The sequence below is a fragment of the Lepidochelys kempii genome, chromosome 11 (genome assembly GCF_965140285.1).
Source record: "Lepidochelys kempii isolate rLepKem1 chromosome 11, rLepKem1.hap1, whole genome shotgun sequence".
NCBI lineage: Eukaryota > Metazoa > Chordata > Testudines > Cheloniidae > Lepidochelys > Lepidochelys kempii.
In genome coordinates this window covers 6396339-6416430 of record NC_136390.1, presented here as the reverse complement: position 1 = coordinate 6416430, position 20092 = coordinate 6396339, and the positions used below count along the sequence as shown (strand labels likewise).

The following is a 20092-nucleotide window of genomic DNA, read 5'->3' as shown; positions in this document are numbered from 1 at the left end:
CTGTAGTAAATTTCATAACATTGAGCATTATTGACCATGTTACACAGCACAGCGCTAGGCTCCTGAACCCCTGTCCCAACATGTACTGTTCCAAAGGAATCTGGAGGATTCTTTTACGCTTAATTTATGGTGCCTCCAGACTGCTTCTTTTAGCATTCTGGCTGGAGGCTACTGAGTAGAGCTTGTAAGTCGGCTGCATAATGCCACCTGTTTCCCTCTGCCTTTTAAGTCCTTCTGCAACAAGATAATGAAAATCACCCTTATCTACACACACACTTTTCTGTGTCTATATTATAAAAAGAAAGCAGTCCCCCAACAGTCCTTCACTCCACTACATCCTCCCTAACGCCATCTCTTGCCAACAAAAGAAAACATCCTTTGTTTTTTAAACAAAGCCCTGAACAAGTAATCCTTGAAGAGTGTTAAGTCATTTAGCCAGTTGTGCCTCTAAGCTACAGTATTGATTTGCACTATGCTTTGCTGCTGAACCATTGACGTGAGCTCCCTTCCACCCCAAAGGCTTCCTCCTGGCTATTCAGAGCTGCTCAGTAAGACCGAGCTGCATAAACCTGTTGTGCCAGCAAAAGTTGTTCATTTAACTGTCACGTCCTTAGCAAAGTGTTTCCCCAAGCCCTATGGTTTGCAGGTTTGAACCTCATGCTAATATCCCTAGGTCAGGGAGAAGATTCAGATCATATGCATAAGGTCAAAAATACCATATAACCCTTGGATGAACACTTTTCACAAAACGATCACTCATATCTGACCCTTCAGTTCTTATCCTCAAAGGAAACCTACCTAATACCTTCAAAAGATGAACCTGGAAGCTTAAATTTATAACTTTGATAGACACTAAAATTATGGACTTAATAAAGACACTGGATTCATGGCTTTGTAGGGGGGTGGGCAGGGGCTCCCTCATGTCTCTTCCAGACCCTGCTTCCGGTCCTGTATCACGTCTTTCTTCCCACTGCACCCTAGAAGATGCCCAAAGGGGGTGTTCTTTGAGTAAACACATGAAAAAATCCTCTCCCCTCTTCCTTCCTTTATTAGAGAGGAGAGTCTGTAGGAACACAAAGAGAGGCAAGGATGACCTAAATCTTCGGCAGTATTCCTGGGTCAGCCCCTTGGGCTTAGTCTAAAATGCATCTCAGTGGTGATGTGAGAATGTTATTCTCCTCTCCCTTCACATACCCCACCTTTCAAGCTGGAAAAGCTGTTCTGGGGCAGTTTGTCTCCATCTCCGATCTCCCATGAAAAGAAATCAGCATTAGCATGGTCCTTTCCCATCCAGTGTTGTACTCTGAAACTGTAGAGTGGTAGCAAAAGGTTTCATCTCATTGTGCATAGATTTGTGTCTTTCATGGTATGGATCCAGAATAGGGGAGCGTGATCTGTTAACAGGGAGAAGGATTGGCTGTAAGTCCCACATCCAGGAGAGCTTTTAATACAGCCTTTAAGTGCTATAGGTGGTCTTACCATATAGGACTATAGAGGATGTCCTCTATGTAGGCAGCAGCATATTGCTGTGGGGGGTGACAATCCTATTCATAATCTTTTGGAAAGTCACAGCAGTTCCATGGAGGCCAAAAGGCATAGTCTTGAATTGGAAGTGCCTGAAAGAGGTGGAGAGAGCTTTTTTGTCTTGCAAGGAAGGGGATAAAGGAATCTGCCAATACCCTTTTGTTAGGTTGATATTGCTCAGGTGTTTTGCCGTTCCCACCTGCTCTAGTAACTCTTCTACCCTTGGCATTAGGTAAGCGTTGAATTTCAAGATGGAATTGACCTGTCTAAAGCCAATGCAGAACTGAACCAAACTCTATGGTTTGGGAACAAAAACTATTGATTCCACAATTACCCTCATCTCCAGCATGGCTCGTACTTCCTCTCGGGCTGTATCCCACATCCTCTGTGGCAGTGGTCTAGGGCTCTCCCTGACCAGCTGGCCTGGGGTGATTTCTAGATGACGCTGGACCAACTGTGTTCTTCCTGGGTGCATGGAGAATACAGTTGTGAAGTCCTCAATCAATTGAAGGAGCTACTTTCTTTGCCCAGGGAAGAGCCCCTCAGCCCCGGGACTGTTATGAATTCTTGGACACTGGGTACTTAGGTCCCTAATTCAAGTTCAGTCAGAAAGGGAGTTACCAGCAGGGCCTCCCACATTTTCCAGCGATTGAGAAGATTCACATGATAGATCTTAATATGCCGGCCTGACCTGCCTGTCACTGGGCCATTAATTTAGACTTGGCTGAGGGTAGTAGCAACAGGACATGGTTGCCTGGGTGGAAAGTCCATGGTTGTGTCCCTGTATTGTAATTTTTTTTCCTGGGTGTGTTGGGCCTTTCTCAAATTCTCTCTGCCTGTTGAACACCCCTATGTTTATGATTTGGTCCCTTAATTGTAAGATATATTGAAGTACACTTAAGTCCCCTGCATCTTGTTCCTCCCAACCTTCTCATAGCAAGTCCAAGATTCCTCAAGTTTGATGACCGTAAAGCAGCTATGGGGAAGAACCCCACAGATGCTTGCGGAGCCTCCCTTACGGCAAACTGGAATGGTGAGAGTAGCTGGTCCCACTGCCTGGGATTGTCACTGACAAAGCATTTCAACATTCCCTTCAGCATCCTATTAAATCGCTCTACTCGGCTGTTGGTCTGCAGGTGGTACACCAAGGTTTTTAGGAATGTGACCTTCAGAAGGGAGCATAATTCACTCATCAGTTGGGAGGAGAAGCTAGTGCCTTGATCTGTTAATATTTCATAGGGAAATCCCACGCATGAGAAGAGCTTCAAGAGTTCTGGAGCGATCACAGTAGCTTTGACAGAGAGCAGAGGAACAGCCTCCGGGTACCTGGTTGTATAGTTGACAATCACTAATGTGTACTGATGCCAAAACGCAGTTTTTTCTAGGGGCCTAACTATGTCTATTCTGATTTTCTCAATGGGTGTTTCAATCAAGGGCAGAGGGACCAAGGGTGCCTTAGGGGTCCTGTTACTGTTGTCCAGCTGACGTTCTGGGCAGGAGGAACAGTATTCTCTCACCTCATGATGCACCCCCAGCCAGTAGAATTGAGCAAATACCCAAGACGTTGTCTTCTCACTGGGCGTCCAGCATATGGGATATCATGTGCAAGCTGCAACACCGCCCATTGGTACTCGTGCAGCACCAGCCGCTGGGCGCTCACTACCCCAGTTTGTTGATCCCATTCAATTCAATACAAGCGCTCCGTGGTTCACTGTAGGGTTCTTCCTTTGCTGTTGCACAAAATTTCTGCTCTGTAATAGGGTTCCCAGGTTCTGACTGCTTACCTCTTCTTTCCCTGTGGGTGTCAGAGGCCATGTTGCTTAGGACATTCCTTCTTCAGGATCATTGTTTCCACCAAGGCTCACCAAGTTCAGGGAACTGGTTTTGCTGATGGGTCTGGATTCTCATTCACTCTCCAGACTTGAGGATTAAAGACTCCCTAGGAAAAAAGCCAGCCCTGCCCTATGATTATGAGGTAGGATACTTTTTTGGCTAGGGGTTATCATTACCACTGAGGTATGAGCTCCCCTTGTCAATGGTAGCTGCTGGCTCAGGTAGGTTTTGACATCACTATGCAGGTAGATTGTATTCTTAGGGGAGTTGTCATCTTCCACCCTGAAGGCCTGAACCACTGCCTGACTACAACCAGAATCTAAGAGTCCTTGAACCCTCTTCCCTTGGACCATCACCAGTACTGTCAACTTGGGGAGGGGGTCTTTTTCCATGTCCAGGTTTCTGCTGTCCAGCCCTGGGCATATTCACATTCCATAAGAGGAACTCTCCCTCTTTATGTGTCCTGTCTGCCCACAAGAATAGCACGTTAAATGGCTGGTGCTTCTGACATCTTTCCTCGGTGATGTTGGGTCTGGTCGTGGCAACCGTGGCAGCGGGACTGTAAGTCCTGATCCCATTGTTTGAGGTTCCTGGCAGTCCTGTGGATGATGATGTATCTGTGCCTGACCACCTTGCCTTACAGGGACTACTCATAGTCCAAGAAGTGGAAGGATCTTTTCAGGGCTGGGTCCTTCAGAGAGATTGTTGCTGATTCTGGCTCACCCCAGCCCCCTCAGTGGTCTCCCACCCTATGGAGGCCTTGGGTTTTTCTGCCTCTAATGATCTTTCAGCTTCAACAAAGTCCTCCGTTAGCCATGCCACATCTGATAATGTCCTCAGGCAGTGCTGTAGTACCCACTCCTTGCCTTTCACAGGTGATATCTTTATGAAGTGTTCTGTTGTGATGGCTTTGGTCACCTGGGCCTCTGATTGCTCCTCCAGATGGAGCCACTTCCAAGTGTTTTCTGTGCCTTTGTGCTACTATCTGGGGTCTCGCCCCCTTGGGGTAGTTCTCGGCTCTAAACCATTGATGGTAGGTCTCTTTGGAAATATCCAAGCACTCCAAAATGGCAGACTTTACTTGTTTGCAGTCTTTTGCGCTCTCTAAATCCTGATTATGATAAATTTCATGGGCCAGATCTGGCAAGTATGGGGCCAGAATCAAAGCTGCTTGTTCTGGGGGCCAGTGGGCTGCTAGTGTTCACATGCAGCTAGGAAGGCTTCAGAGCCATCATCTAGCGCCATCTTGGTTAGCTTTACTGGTACTGGTGGGGGAATCCCCTCGGCAGATACATGGCCGGCTGGAACGCTTTGGTGGCATAGGGCTGGTGCTATCTGCTGTATCCTTTCCTTTTGAAATTCCTGCTGCTGGGCCATCAGTTGCCTCAGCAGCTGTTGTTGCTGTGTGATCTGAACTGGCTGCTGCGTGGCCCACGCCTGCAGCAATTGTGGTTGGAACTGCTGTTGCTGAGAAGGTTGCTGGTGATGCATCTCTGCTAAGCACTTGTACCACAATGCTGCTTCCATCTTGCACGGAGCAGCTGGGCTCTATCCCCTCGAAGGCTTTTTTTTTTGAAACCCTTATATCACGTGTGGCTATGCCCACATTCTTCACCATTTTCAGGGGGGCAGGGGCTCCCTCAAGTCCCCAGGCCCAACTTCTAGTCCTTTTAAATGTCTTTCTCCCCTGCCGGCGGATGCCCAAGGGGGGTCCCTCAAATAAACAAACTAAAAAAAACTCCTCTCCCCTCTTCCTTTCCTTAGGAGGGGGGAGTCCATAGGAAAACAAAGAGAGGCAAGGGTGACTTGGATCTCAGACACTCTTTCTGGGTCAGCCCTTTGGGCTTAACTTTAGAAATTTGGGGGTGGTTCTCTGGCCAATATAGGGAATTGGAGCATAATCCCCAATGAGCAGGTATTTGGGTGTGGCCGTTCATGCAGGTCACAGTAAACACAAATGACCAAATTCTTGTCCTTAGATGCGTGTCCCTTTAAAATCAGGGGAAGCCAGTGCTTGTGCATTGGAAGAGAGAATTTGGTCCAAAGAAGAGTCTGTAAATGTTTGTTCTCTTCAAGAAAATGCCTCTATCATCTGGAGCATAATGAAAGATTAAAAAGCACATAAAATCAATCTGTCTCTTAGGCACAGTCATGCTGTATAGAGCTAAATTATCCCTATCAAGATTCAGAGCCTATGGATTCCTGCTGTTAATATGCAGGAGAGCAAAGCATCAGCCAGTACTGCAAGGTGGAGCAATACGGTTTCTCTGAGATTTCTCCCCCCCGCATCTCTCTCTTAATTTGTGGAAGTGCAACGTTAATTGAACAGTATACAGTAAAACACACCCTGATCGCCAAGCAGTCCATCTCAAAAGTGTCTTATGATATATTGTTCTCTGATCATGCTTACCTGATCATGTGGCATTGGGACCAACATCTACATGTGAGTAAGTTTGGAGAGGTGACTTTTTTCATGGATCTTAGTTCAGAGTTGTGTTGCCAAAAGTCCAAAATTTCACAGCAAGCATAATCAGTCTGAAAAGGATATTTTGCTCTCGAAACAGAAATGCAGACTGCAGCCTCAGTGAAGATAATGGGAAAGCCGCAGAAGTTTCAAGAGCAAAACACTGGAAACTGTTGAACAGAGTATTACTATGAACTATTTTTGCCGTCATTGTTCATTGATATTAATGTCTCAGCCCACTTCTCGGGGGACAGGTGTCCTCATTACAAATATGTATCCTTGTGGTTAGAAGCAGACTATTAATTTAGACCATAAACCATAGAGACTAAGCTGCCCTTTCACCCCAGAGAGCTTGTTTTCACTAAGATATTTAATCATGTTTAAACTATTTTAACAACCAAGTTAAATGACATGATTCTGAGCACAATTACCTGGTCATGCACACAAGGACCAGTCATATTCAACATCATGACTGCCAGTTGTGGGGAAAACCTGGCCTGAATACCATTTACCTAGGACTCACAGGCAGCATGCCAAACATGACTTGTTCTTGTCTGTGCTGACCAGTCAGTATCCTGTCAGCAAACTCCACTGTTATTAGGATTACAATTACCATCTATTATATGTATTACGGTAGCATCTGGAGGAGATGGATGCTGAGCAGATAGGTAAGGAAGAAGGAAGTCTGTGCCCCAAGGCACAGTCTAAATGCCAGGTGGGATGCAGCAAGTGGATAAAACAGGCAAACTGGGTGGGGATGGGTTAAGAGGACAAGGTAATATGATGAAGAGAGCTTAGCAGAACAGTAGATGTCACCGTTCATCATTTGCTCATCCAAGAGGGAAAAAAAATCAAGTTTAAAGCAGGATGAAATTTCCCAGGAAAGACCAGGTCAGGGAGGGTGCAGCGTGAAGGAACATTTACAAGGAGCAGCAAGAATTGCCACTTCATACTGAGTTCTCAACAGAGGACTTCAGTCTCCAGGGATGTCAACCTGGCACTGTATTCCCTGAAAACATATTTAAAATTTGACCGTAGGATAATTGCTGTGTATTATGACTGTCCTGAGGTGCTTGTATTTCTTTGTAGCTTTGCATTTCTTTGCAGACTTGACACCAAAAGCAAAACCCTTACGTTCCTCTCTCTTGTTTCAGGGGGAACAGCTTCCAGACAGAAGGGTTTCCTGGGATGCATCCGCTCTTTACATTTAAATGGGCAGAAACTGGACCTGGAAGAGAGGGCTAAAATGACCCCTGGAGTCAAGCCTGGCTGTCCGGGACACTGTAGCAGTTATGGTAATCTCTGTCACAATGGCGGCAAATGTGTGGAGAAGTACAACGGTTATTTCTGTGACTGCACCAGCTCTCCCTACGAAGGGCCCTTCTGCAAGGAAGGTAGGTAGCATGGCTGGCTCCATGCACTCTCCTTGCAGCTCTTGGCAACCTCTATGTTTCTAAATTGCAACTAGGCCCAGCTCACCAGGGATTCTTCCCTTATCAGTTCCCACTTGAATACAACTTGGCTCACCAACGTTTGCCCAATTGAGAGGAGACCATTCCATGTGACAGAGTTGTCACATTGACCTCCTCAGATATTGTAAGCGGGGCTACTGTAAAGGTTGCCTGGCACTTCCCATTCTAAGACTCTGTTTTCAGTTGCTTATAAATTTACAAACTTTAACAGTTCAAGCTGATTTTTTTCCATGATAGGTGTCTTCCTCAGGCTGAATATGTTTGGAGAATTTCAGCCAAAATGGTATAGTTATTTCCAAAAATGGAGCTAGGGAAAATACTTTGTTTTGCCCATGTTAAATAATCTTGAGACCTTTCCTTTGAACAGCTCTACTGCCCGCATGTTTTTGGAGCAGGGACTTGAAATTTGATAGGCAGGTGGCTTTTGTGCCTTTTGCTATCCCTATGGAAATCCACCCAAATGTGACCAAGTTATAAGCCTTTGAAAAATTGCAGTTTGCACATGCTCAGTAGAGACTACTTTGATTTTAACAGTTAAATGTCTGCAGATTCTTTCCTCAGCACCTCACACTCCTAGCATTGACCAGACTCTGCATCTGTCATCCCCCCAGAACCACTGAACATGTTCCCATGTAAAAAATAGTATGTGATCTTGTAATTAAAGGGCATAATTATAATGAATATGCAGAAAAGGGCTAAATTAAGGTTACACAGACACCCTTAATTTTAACATTTCCTAACTTTTGAGTGCTTGATGTTGTGTGAGGTCTTTGGAATCGATGTTATGGAAATAGGTTCATGTCTATATTTAGTAAAAATATTGAATACTGGTTTATTGTTATATTTGTGTGTCTTGTTAATAATGATACAAATTAAACAATAGGCAAAATGGAAGCTGCCCCTTTAAGAGTAGAGAGGTGGCATAGTGAGGGGGCTGGAATGCTCAGTGTGTCTTCAGTAGGCATGCTGCTGCTGCAAGAGGAGGCTGCTTCTGGGCTATGCTGCAAGAGAAGGTCTCCACCAGCAGTAGGCTCTTAAAGAAAAAGGTCTGAATTCCCAGAACAAGGAAAGTTGTCCTGGAAAAGCTGTCTTGTGATCAGTGGTGCAACATTTGCAACCTTAGTAATATTCTTTTAACATAGTTTTTTGTGTGTAATATATATTCGCCATCCAGGCAGTTCTTAGGAAAAAAGAGATCGGGGTGAAAGGATACGTTTCAGGGAAGTGACGGCAAGAAGCCCTTAACCAGATGTTTCCCATAAATCAAAAAGAACTGATTAAATGTGATTTGGAAAAAAACCACAATTGTAATTCACATAATCTTCCTCTACTTCTAAATCACAGCCAGTTTGTATGTGAGCATATTTATTTTGGTTGTCTCTCCAATGCCATATGTTTAATCACTGGGTTGGACCCTCTTCTGGTGTAAATCGGCTTAGTTCTCTGGAATTCAGTGGAACTATGCCCACTTATGTGAATTGCAGATCTGGCACTAAGGTTGGAATAGGCACTAAGGTTGGAATAAATACCAGTGTCCTGTTCAGAGGTGGGTACAGATACTATGGGAAAGTACTGTTGGAATTAGCCTACGGCTACCCAGTAAATAGTAGAAGATGTCACCCTCCAACTGCTGTCGTCATCTAAATATATTTTGTGGCTAGACCATTTTATGCATGTGACACAAACACAAAGTCTGTCCCCTGGACCTGACCACATATAGCTAGACTTCTCAGTTCCTTAGGACCTAGACATATCTCTTAACTACAGTACCTTTGTAAATGTGGACTGTTAATAGTTGTTTATTTGAAAGGAAGGAACATATATGGGCTAATTTCTAGCCAGTCCTTCAAAGGTCGGGTAGGGTAGAAAGAGGACAAAAGGGCTTCAAACCCAGAGCAGACCTGCAGAACTCTGCTGCTACCACCCCAATAGTTTAAGGTGGGGTCTGGCTCCAGCTCGCATCCTCAGTGGTTTTCTATGGGCAACCAGGCTGAAAGTACTAAGAGGGTCTCTCCAAGTGCCTGGAAGCAAGCCAGGATGGAAGTCCTTATTGTAGAATCTGTAAGGAACATTCTGCAGCATCCTCCTCTCTGAGAGATGCTCTTCTGTGGTGGTCTGCCTGTGTCTGCCACGTCCATGGAGAATGACTCAAGCACCTGTACTTGGCTTCTACAGCTCCGGGTGCATCTTTCCCCTACCCTACTCTGGTGCTCCTCACAGGAACAGAGACATGTGTGGCTTACTCAGACAGCCTGACTTGTGAAATTCAAATCAGAGATTCACGTCTGCACCTTTAGAAAGATTTGGGGTGGGTGGGGATTGCAGATCTGATGGTTTGGTTCAGGCCTATGTCCAATTGTAAGATTTGAAAATGCACCATTTGAAATAGATCCCTTGGTTTATGCATTATTTTCAGAGGTTTCTGCAGTGTTTGAAGCTGGCACCTCAGTTACGTATATTTTCCAAGAGCCTTATCCAGTGACAAAAAATACAAGTACTTCATCCTCTGGCATTTATGCAGACGCCATTATGTCCAAGGAAAACATTGCATTTAGCTTCCTGACAGCACGTGCTCCGAGCCTCCTGCTCTACATCGACACCTACTTTCATGATTATTTGGCTGTGATTCTCTCCAAAAATGGTAAGCATTTATGATTATGAGTAATGCCATCCTGACTGTATTAATAGTTACTATGGGGACAATACCGAATTCGGGGCTGTTCTCAACTGGATTCTGTGGCTGCAGCTTTATCCGTTTCAATTCATGTAAGCAGTCATCGTTCTTGCTTATATCAGTTTAGTTTGCATGCAGTGCTTCACTCGCTTATTCAGTCCTTGAATAATCATGTTGCTGGAGCTTAAAAGTGCCTTGACTTTCATTCAGCATGGCTATACAGTTGCATTTCCTTACTATTTATCCCATGCTGAAATCTATTAGGCCGACTAGATAAGAAGATGAGAAAGTCTCTGCATGTACTTGACACATGTATATACTGTTGTCTTATCTTTTACCACCTCTGTTGGTATGTGTATTGCTCCTTCGTGTGCCCTTTGAACCACCTCTGAGCATGGCCAGTTGCAGAGTAGTGATGAATACTAAATTCAGCAAAAATTGAGGTTTTCTGGCTTCATTAACCAATCGCATCAGGTGCAAATCTGTTTGATATTAGAAAATATTTGGAGGAGGTTTCCAGGGGCATCTAAAGGATTTAGGAGCACAAGTCGCATCGATTTTCAGTGGGACTGCTGCTCTAAATCCTTTAACTTTTGAAAGTCCCACGGTTGGTAAATATCGCAAGCAGCCACATGGCAGGTTTTGGATTGTCTGTAAAGTATCAAGTACAGAAACTTGGGAATTGGTTACTAAGCATATTTGGGATTCAATAATTTCCCGTCTAACTCCCCTACTTCCACATTGCTAGATGGTAAGTGGACAGAATGTGGAGGGATATTGTGCTACTTTCCACATGGAATAATTTTCTCCCTGTCCCTCTTCTGGCTTTTGCCCCTTGTTTTATCATTTTTATCTCATGTCCTTTTTTTTTTCTCAGTGTCATTGTAATGGAAATTATTTTCATTGGAATAATGTTCAGATGTGTTACGCTTCCCTCTTGTAGCTGGTTTATGCTTGCCATAAAGCTACTGGACTATGAATAACAATGTCCTTTGCAATGATAAAAGTGATCGTGACTCCTTGTCCGTTACTGGTTCTTTCTCTGGGATATTTGCCAAGCACAGTAGTGTGTGGTGGAGGCAGGAGTGGTCCCGGTTGGGTAACTTATTTATTAAGGTCATACTCTCTGGTGAAGTGGATTGGGCCCTCTCCCCTCAGACTTGAGCAGTAGGACTCTTCACTGGTATTTCAGGATCCTTTACAGTTGTTATGAAAATAATGTGTTCATAGAACAGCCATCTACCGAGTAACACTTGAAAACCCAACTGCAGGCTAATGTTTCCAACACGTTCAAGCTACTGCTCACTACTTGTAATGTTCCCCTCCCGTCTGGCCTGCAGAATGGCAGGCAGCGTGAATTCCTAACTAATAATTCTATGTCACTAAGGAGAAGGATGATCCTAGGTGTTCCCAGGCTAAATGTGTTTTGCAACAGCTAAAATGGCTGAAAGTCTAATGAATGTTTATACTCTGTTGAAACTTTGCACAGTACACGCTGCAAAGTTAATAGGAATTGATAAAAATAATGAACAGTCTTATCTAACTCTTGCAGCACTTGCCATCCACGTAGCTGCAGAGGAGGTCAGTATCATTATCTCTATTTACCAATGGGAAAATGGAGGCACAGAGGCATTGAAATGTCTTGTCCAAGGTCATCCAGCAGGCCACTGGCAGAGTCAACAATAGAATCCAGGTCTCCTGAGACCCTCTTCACTGTTCTGTCCACTAGGCAACACTTCTTCCCCCACAATAAGATCATGCTAGTGATCAGAACCTTAAAAGATCAGGTCCTCAGAGAGTAAGGCATAGATACATGATGTTCTGGGAACCATCATAACTCAGGAAGAGAGGAATTGCCATTCTGGGTCAGACCCATGGTCCATCTACTCCAGTATCCTATCTCCAATAGTGGACAGCACCAAGGTTCCTGGAGCCTCATAATGGACAATTATGAAAAAAACTCCCCCAGAGGAAGGTTCTTCTTAGCTCCTCTCAATTAGTGGTTGGCTGAAACATGAGCGCTTATAGGTAAAAATTTCAAAAGCATCTAAATGACTCAGGAGCTGAAGTCCCATTTCCAAAGATGACTTAAAGCACGTAGGATCCTAAGTCCCATTGACATCCTGCCCAGGATGGTGATGGTGAAATCTTCAGGGAGATTAGAGAGATTGCAAAAACCAAAAACCCAATAATAATGAGGGATTTCAGCTATCCCCATGCTGGCTGGAAACATGTTGCCTCAGGATGAGGAGATAAAATTTCTAGATGCCATTAGTGACTGCTTCTTGGAAGCAGCTAATCCAGAAACCCACAAGGGGAGAGGCAATTCTTGATTTAGTCCTAAGTGGCGCATAGGATCTGGTCCAAGCGGTGAACATCGCTGAACCACTTAGTAATAGCAGTCATAATATAATTATATTTAACATACTTGGAGGGGGAGTAACAAAGAAACCCATCACAGTAGCATTTAACTTCAAAAAAGGGAACTATACATCAATGAGCAGGCTAGTTAAATGGAAATTAAAAGGAACAATCACCAAGAGTGAAAGGCTGGCAAGCTTCATGGAAGCTTAAAAACCACCATCATGGAGGCGCAAACTATCCATATACCCCCAATTTATATATATATATATATATTAAATAAATAAATAGACACACACCCCCCGCAAAAAAAAGCTGCAGACTACAATAGGCAGTTATAGATCAGATTTTTCAAAGATGTATTTTTAAGTCAAATCCTAGTGAGAAAAAGAGAAAGGAACATAAACTCTGGCAAGTCAAGTGTAAAAGCATAAATTAGGCAGTCCAAAAAAGTATCTGAAGAGCAAATAACAAAAGACATAAAAAAAAAACCCTAACAGCACGGTTTTTTTAAGTGCATCAGAAGCAGGAAGCCTACCAAACAGTAAGTGGAGTCACTGACCAATCAAGGTGCTAATGGGGCACTCAAGGAAGACAAGGCCATCAGTCTTCACTGCAGAGGACGTGAGGGAGATTCCCACTCCTGAGCCATTCTTTTTAGATGACAAATCTGAGCAACTTTCTCATATTGAGATGTCAGTAGAGGCAGTTTTGGAACAAATTGATAAATTAAACAGTAATAAGTCACCAGGACCAGACGGTATTCACCCAAGAGTTCTGGAATATGAAATTGTAGAATTACTAACTGTGGAAAGCAACCTAGCGCTTAAATTAACCTCTGCACCAGATGACTGGCAGATAGCTAATGTAATGCCATTGAAAATAAGTCTCCAGAGGTGATCCTGGAAATTACAGGCCAGTAAGCCTAACTTCAGTCCCAGGCAAACTGGTCAAAACTCTAGTAAAGCACAGAATTATCAAACACACAGATGAACATGATTTGTTGCAGAAGAATCAACATGGCTTATGTAAATGGAAATCATGACTCCCAATATATTAGAATTATTTGAAAGGGTCAACAAACATGTGGACAAGGGTGATGCAGTGGCCATAGTGTACTTGGACTTTCAGAAAGCCTTTGACAAGATCCCTCACCAAAGGCTCTTAAGTAAAGTAGGTAGACATGGGATAAGTGGATCAGTAACTGGTTAAACAATAGAAAACAAAGGGTTGGAATAAAGAGACATTTTTCACAGTGGAGTGAGGTAAATAGTGGGGTCCCCCAGAGATATGTATTGTCACCCGTGCTGTTCAACATATTCATAAATGATCTGGAAAAAGGGCTGAACAGTGAGGTGGCTACGTTTGCAGATGATACATTATTACTCAAGATAGGTCCAAAGCTGACTGTGAAGAATTACAAAGGAATCTCACAAAACTAGATGACTGGGCAATAAAGTGGCAGATGAAATTCAACACTGATAAATACAAAGAGATGCACACTGGAAAACATGATCCCCAATATATGTATACAATGAATGGGTCTAAATTAGCAGTTATCACTCAGAAAAGAGATTTTGGAGTCATTGTGGATAGTTCTCTGAAAACATCTGCTTTATGTGCAGCGGCAGTCAAAAATTAGGAAATGTTTAGATAAGAAACCAGAAAAGATCATAGTGCCAAGATAGAAATCCATGGTATGCCCACACCTTGAATACTGATAAATTAAACAGTGGATTTCTGGTCACCACATCTCAAAAAAGATATATTAGAATTAGAAAAAGTTCAGAGAGGTGCAACACAAATGATTAGGGGAGCTTCTGTATGAGGATAGTTGAGAAAGATGGACTGTTCAGCTTAGAAAAGAGACAATTAAGGGGGGGGAGGGATATGAGAGAAGTCTATCAAATCATGAATGGTGTGGAAAACGTGAATAAGGATGTGTTGTTTACCCTTCACAAAGCACCAGAACCAAGCGTCACATGACTAAATTAATAGGCAGCAGGTTTAAAACAAACAGAAGGAAGTACGACTTCACACAGTGCACAGTTAACCTGTGGAACTCATTGTCCAGCAATGTTGTGGAGGCCAAAATATAAGTGGGTTCAAAAAAGAATAAGAGAAGTTCCTGGAAGATAGGTCCTTGAATGGATATTAACCAATGTGATCATGGATGCTACCCCATGGTTTTGGTGACCCTAAACCTCTGACTGCCTGAAGCTGAGACTAGCTGAATGGGGATGGATCATTCAATATTTGCCCTGTTCTGTTCATTCCCTGTGAAGCATCGACACCAGCCACTATCAGAAGACAGGATACTGGGTTAGATGGGCCATTGGTCTGATCCTGTATGGCTATTCTTATGTAAAACTTGGGCTCTTTGTTCACATAGGTGTTTTTGAAAATCTTAATCTATATCTTTTTAAGTCCTATATAATGTAATTGTGCATCTTTTCATTTTTCATATCAACATTTAGTCCTTTTATGTAGGCTGCTATGCCCTTGGGATCAGCATCTCAGCCTCCGGTCTCTAGTTATAGTCATTTCAAAATTCACCTTTCTCTGGTCATTTTTCAAGGAGCATGGGACCTCAAAGCACCTGCACCTTGAGACACGGATGCATTAATCAAATTGCAAAGAAATTCTAGGTGCCATTAATTACTATGCGGGATAAAAATCATTATTCTGCCTCATTAAAGGTATCAAAATGGTTTCCATAGATCATTCACCGGATCTGTTGACCTTCAAGGATGACTGGGTAATTAGATTATATTGTATCCCAAAAGAGTATATCCTAAGTGAGAGCTGTAACACAGTAAATGGAGAAAATCTCTGAGTGAAGAAACCAATAAGGGATATTGCTATAGTTTAAGGGTATACAACTCTTTTTAGTCTTTCTAATTTCTTCTGTCACATGAAGAGTTTTGCATCCAACAACAGGCACCTGCTAAGAAAGACAATGTATTTCTTCACTCCAGTGCCAAATGTTTGATGTAACTTTCTGTTGCAAATTTCAGCAATCCCACCAAATAACCGACACCTTAGCATTGTTATCCATCTTGACCTCACTATTAAAATTGCCCACTTCAATATGATGAAAAAAGACTTGATAATTCCACTGGTATATCCTGATAATTCCAGATATATCCTGTCACTTACTCTCCCCTATTTAGAAAAAAAAATCAGATGAGAAATATAAACATGATGGGAAAAGATCTATAGGAAATGTGTCTCCAAACCTTTGATTTCCACTTTGCTTTTCCTATGGGTGCCATGTGATTCCTAATCCAGAAAGACGGCAGAGAGCCAGCATCAAAGTAAAGAGATAAAATCTCAAGCTCTATTCCAAAACGATTGAAAATTTATCTGGATTTATCATTTCATCTCATGAACTCAAGAACTTGAGCGATTTTTTTCTATTCAGTACCTATTGCCATCCCAGTGAGCTCCCTTTTCGATTTCTCCTCTAGCGAGAGAGACTCTGAAATTGCAAAGGAAAGATTAAAGATAGAAAAAAATACATCAGTTAAAACAAAAGTACAGATGAAAACAGCTTGAGTCATTCTCCTGCCAGCTCTTTGATTTCCAGCTTACAAGAGCTGTAACTAGGTGAACCCAAGTGCCCTGTCATCCAGGGCCTTGAAATCTGCCAGGCTTTTTAATAAATGCATAATGAAAAAATAAACCCATGGTAGGTATCAGATAAATTAGCACACAGAAAAAAAAAAGTCCAAGAGATGTAAAGCAGACATTTTCCAGATGAATTGTTTTTTTCATAAACTAATAATCCATGCTAACCTCCCTCCATTTCAAAGTCAGAAGCAGGCTTGTGTGAGCATTTTAAGTCTACCTGCTCCTGTCACCTTGCAAACATATTTACTTGAACCTGGAGCATCTTGTTCCTAACCAGAGCAAAGTCTTTATCATTTTTAAGCCACACAAAGGCAGTAAATTGAGGGCAAAGTTAAAATAAATCAACACGCACGTGTGCATACACATACACGCAGAAAGAAAGAAAGGTTTCGTTCTTTCTTTCTTCACAGCTTGCTGACCCTCCCACTTCTGCGTGGGTCCATATTGCTCAATCTTTTGTCTCTCATATTAAGGGCCACCATCCCTCACACTGAGTCATATCTAACTCTGAGAGTCATGCCTGGAGTGAGGTACTATGAAACGTGGCGGAATTGGACCCTAATAAGTTCTAGTGCTAATGCAATCTAATTATATGTCTATAGTGCCTTTTGGCCTAAAGGTTTCAGAGTAGTAGCCGTGTTAATCGGTATCAACAAAAATAACCAGAAGTCCTTGTGGCAGCTTAGAGTCTGTCAATGGTCTTTACAAATTAGATACAGGATGCACTTTGCCCACCATCAAATTGCAGCTCACAGAGTTTAGGACAGTAAATTAGGGGACAGGGTCATGGCAGGTAAGGTTAAGGTTAAGGACAGGGCATATTTAACAGGCAGGAGTAGAGGAAAGTGGTCAAATTGGGGCATATGGGCCATGGTTTTGTTTAGGGCAGTGGCTCTCCAACAGTGGTCTATGGCTGACTGATGAACACTTGCTGATTGTCCCTGGAGAGTTGGATGAACCATGACACAGGTGGTTCCTCCCTGCTTCTAGCTGCTGAATCACATGGACATACATGAATACTTCCCAGATATTGTTTGTTCATGCAAGCCATTGCTCTAGTTAACACAGGAAAATGATGTTATCTTTAGGGGACTTAGAGGGATGTAATCACACAGTGCAATCATGAATGGAAAAGGAGGCAGTCCAGGTAACTGTAAATAGGAGGTGAGATGATCCAAGGGAGAAGAAAAGGGGAATCAAAACTATTAAGGCTGGAGATAAAGTAAATCTCTGTGTAAATATGGTCCATGCTATGAGAGAGGAAATAAGTACATAATCTAGGAAGTCTCTCTTGCAAAACCATGCCACACATCATGGAATTTTTGATGGTGCAGAGAATGCACTTGCATGTATGTAGAAAATTGAGATGTTGACAAGAAGTTTCTATTGAAATCCAGTGTGACTAATTCTTAGAGGTAGTAGTGGTACTTGACTAGCAGGCATCCAAATGAGATTTGCTTATGGTCTCCTAAATCTTATTTGACTTATTTGAAAGGAGAGGCAGCCAAAAGCATTCAGCCAAGAACTCTGTTTGACAGATTTCTTTTTTGCTGTCCAAGAGGAAGGAGATGCAAGGTGGCTTCGTTAGCTCAATTCATGGAGATATTTTATGCATTCAGAACACTTCAGGTTACTGAATGGTCAACAGATGCCCAAGAGATGCAAAGGGAACAGCTAGAGGATGGTAATTGGATTATATAAAGTGGAGAAAGAAGAGCAGCTGTTTGTAACTAATCTGTGTGCTGCATACATACAGACTGACATTGAACATATTGGCATCTGGGATAAAACCCAGGACCATTGGCTGCAAACAAAGAGGCTTCTAGTACTTGATTTTGAGCTGAAAAGAGAATCGTCATTAGCTGTTGCAAACAGTAGGCCTTTATCATCTAGAGCTCTTCCAGTAGAGGACAGTTTTCTACACACACCCTCTGGCCAGTATATTGCAAATGACAGGTCATTTGTTCAGACAAGGTGGGTGAAGATCTTTTATTGGACCAACTTCTGGTGGTGGGAGAGACAAGCTTTTGAGCCAACACAGAGCTCTTCTTCCAGTCTGGGAAAGGTACTCCTGGTGTCACAACAAAATGCAAGGTGGAACAGACCGTTTAACATAAGTAGTTAACACTTATTATAAGGCACCATTCGAGGCAGAGTGTCCTGTTAATACCTCTGCAGTTATAGGACAAAAAGATGGGGTTAGTGGGTTACAGATTGTTGTAATAAGCCATAAATTGAATGCTTTTGTTCAATCCATGATTTTTAGAGTCTGGCAGAGTAATGAATTTAAGCTCCCAGGCTTGTCTTTTGAAAGGGCTTGGTGCTCTTTGAGTTGGTGTATCCTGGTCTGTGGTGAGCTTGCTTCTCTAGTATCCTGGGACTGACAAGGCTACAGATACATTGCCTAGGTCATTTGTTGTCTTGTTTGAGGAGCTGACCTCAGCTAGCATTGTAAAAAATGCTGTGTGAAGGCTTTTACATTTGAAGTGAAAATGCAGACTTTGTGTTTCTTTATTTCTATATACGGAAAGGCCAAACAGGCCAAAAAATGACCCCCCACAGAAGCCCTTGACACTAAAATCTTTGGCAACAAATGATGACTCTTTTAGCATGATAAAACCGGAACATTCATAAGAATGTTTAGAGGCAAATAAGTGAAGGTTGCAAAAAGCAAAATTTGGTGAGGAGCTGAGGAAAACTCCAATATCTACAAGATCCTACCAGGGAAAAGAAATTTACAAATTATAGAAATATGCAAATATTTCCTCTGAAATATACAGTGGTCTATATTTTGCTACAGAAATGCTGTCATGATAAAACCATTATTATTTATTTGTAGTATGATAGCATCTAGAACCCTAAGTGAGATCAGGGTCCCATTTTACAGATGTGGAACTGTGGCAGAGAGAGATTAAATGACTTGCTTGGCGTTAACCACAAAGTCTGTGGCAGAGCCAGGAACTGAACCCAGACCTCTTGAGTTCTGCTCTTAACCATGTCGTCCTTTCGCTGGTCATCACCATTTGTATGATGATGCAATGGCCTCAAATCTCATGAACAAGCTATTCTTGTATGTGGTAGGTTTGCTGATGGCTGTGAAACTCAAACTCTGCCCTGAGGCTTGCAATAAATCAAGCCAGGCTTGCTGATGTGAGAGTCAGACTTGTCCAAGCTCAGGAGCCAGCAAAGTCAATGAAACGTTAGGCAATATTCAGAAGGACCTAACGATAAGAGGCACAGGACATTGCCAGGGGATTAATGACCAGTTGGGTGATATTGGTGGACCGTGACACAAGCAAGGACCATTAACCTCAGACAAGTCATTAACAGGCAATGAACTAAGCATGATGGTTGAAGAAAACAGACATATGATTTTTATTTTTAAGTTTGATGCTTCATCTGTTGATCAAGAGACCTAATGAAATGTACAAATTGACTGTATCATCTTTCCAACCCATTCAGTTCATATTCCATCATGATCTCATTTCTGAACATTATTATTAATTACTGTGAGGCAAATCCCTGCTTGGACGGTGACTGTGTTGTAGAGATTGAAACTAGAATAGATAGAAGATAATAGCTTGAGTTTTGAAAATAACAGGCCAGATACACAACTGGGGTACATTGGTGTAATTCACTTGAAGTAAATGGAGCTCCACCAGTCTTCTCCAGCTGAGGACCTCAGCCTATTCTCCCCATGAGTCATTCGTGAAAGGTTAGCACTGTATTCATGTAGGAGAGAATAAACAGACTGCTTTTGCAAACATGTTTACTAGTTGACACTTCAAGTGAAATCTCCAGCATAAGATCAAAGACATGCAAGTCAAAATAACTAAATGCAAATATGAGTAAACCACATAAAAACGGCCATACTGGGTCAGACCAAAGGTCCAGCTAGCTCAGTATCCTGCCTTCTGACAGTGGCCAATTCCAGATACTTCAGGGGGAATGAACAGAACAGGTAATCATCAAGTGATCCATCCCCTGTCGCCCATTCCCAGCTTCTGGCAAACAGAGGGAGGGACACCATCCAGTCTGATCTAACTCCTATTAAAGTCCTTGGAAAGACTCATTACATACAATGCGTATTTTAACAGGTAGGGATTTCAGCATCAGACCCAATATTTATCA

The 20092-nt window shown here is 42.6% G+C and overlaps 1 protein-coding gene across 6 annotated transcripts in view; it reads left to right on the top strand.

The window, feature by feature from the left end:
* CNTNAP5 (contactin associated protein family member 5) overlaps positions 1 to 20092 on the top strand; it is a 419241-nt gene that overhangs the window by 361256 nt on the left and 37893 nt on the right. For all 6 annotated transcript variants that reach the window (XR_012154186.2, XM_073305029.2, XM_073305027.2 and 3 more), the window contains 2 exons: positions 6976 to 7215; positions 9710 to 9934. Coding sequence is in view for 5 of the 6 variants with exons in the window: in XM_073305029.2 (XP_073161130.1) it covers positions 6976 to 7215; positions 9710 to 9934 (465 nt within the window). In the remaining variant the exon portion in view is untranslated. The remainder of the gene's footprint in view (positions 1 to 6975; positions 7216 to 9709; positions 9935 to 20092) is intronic.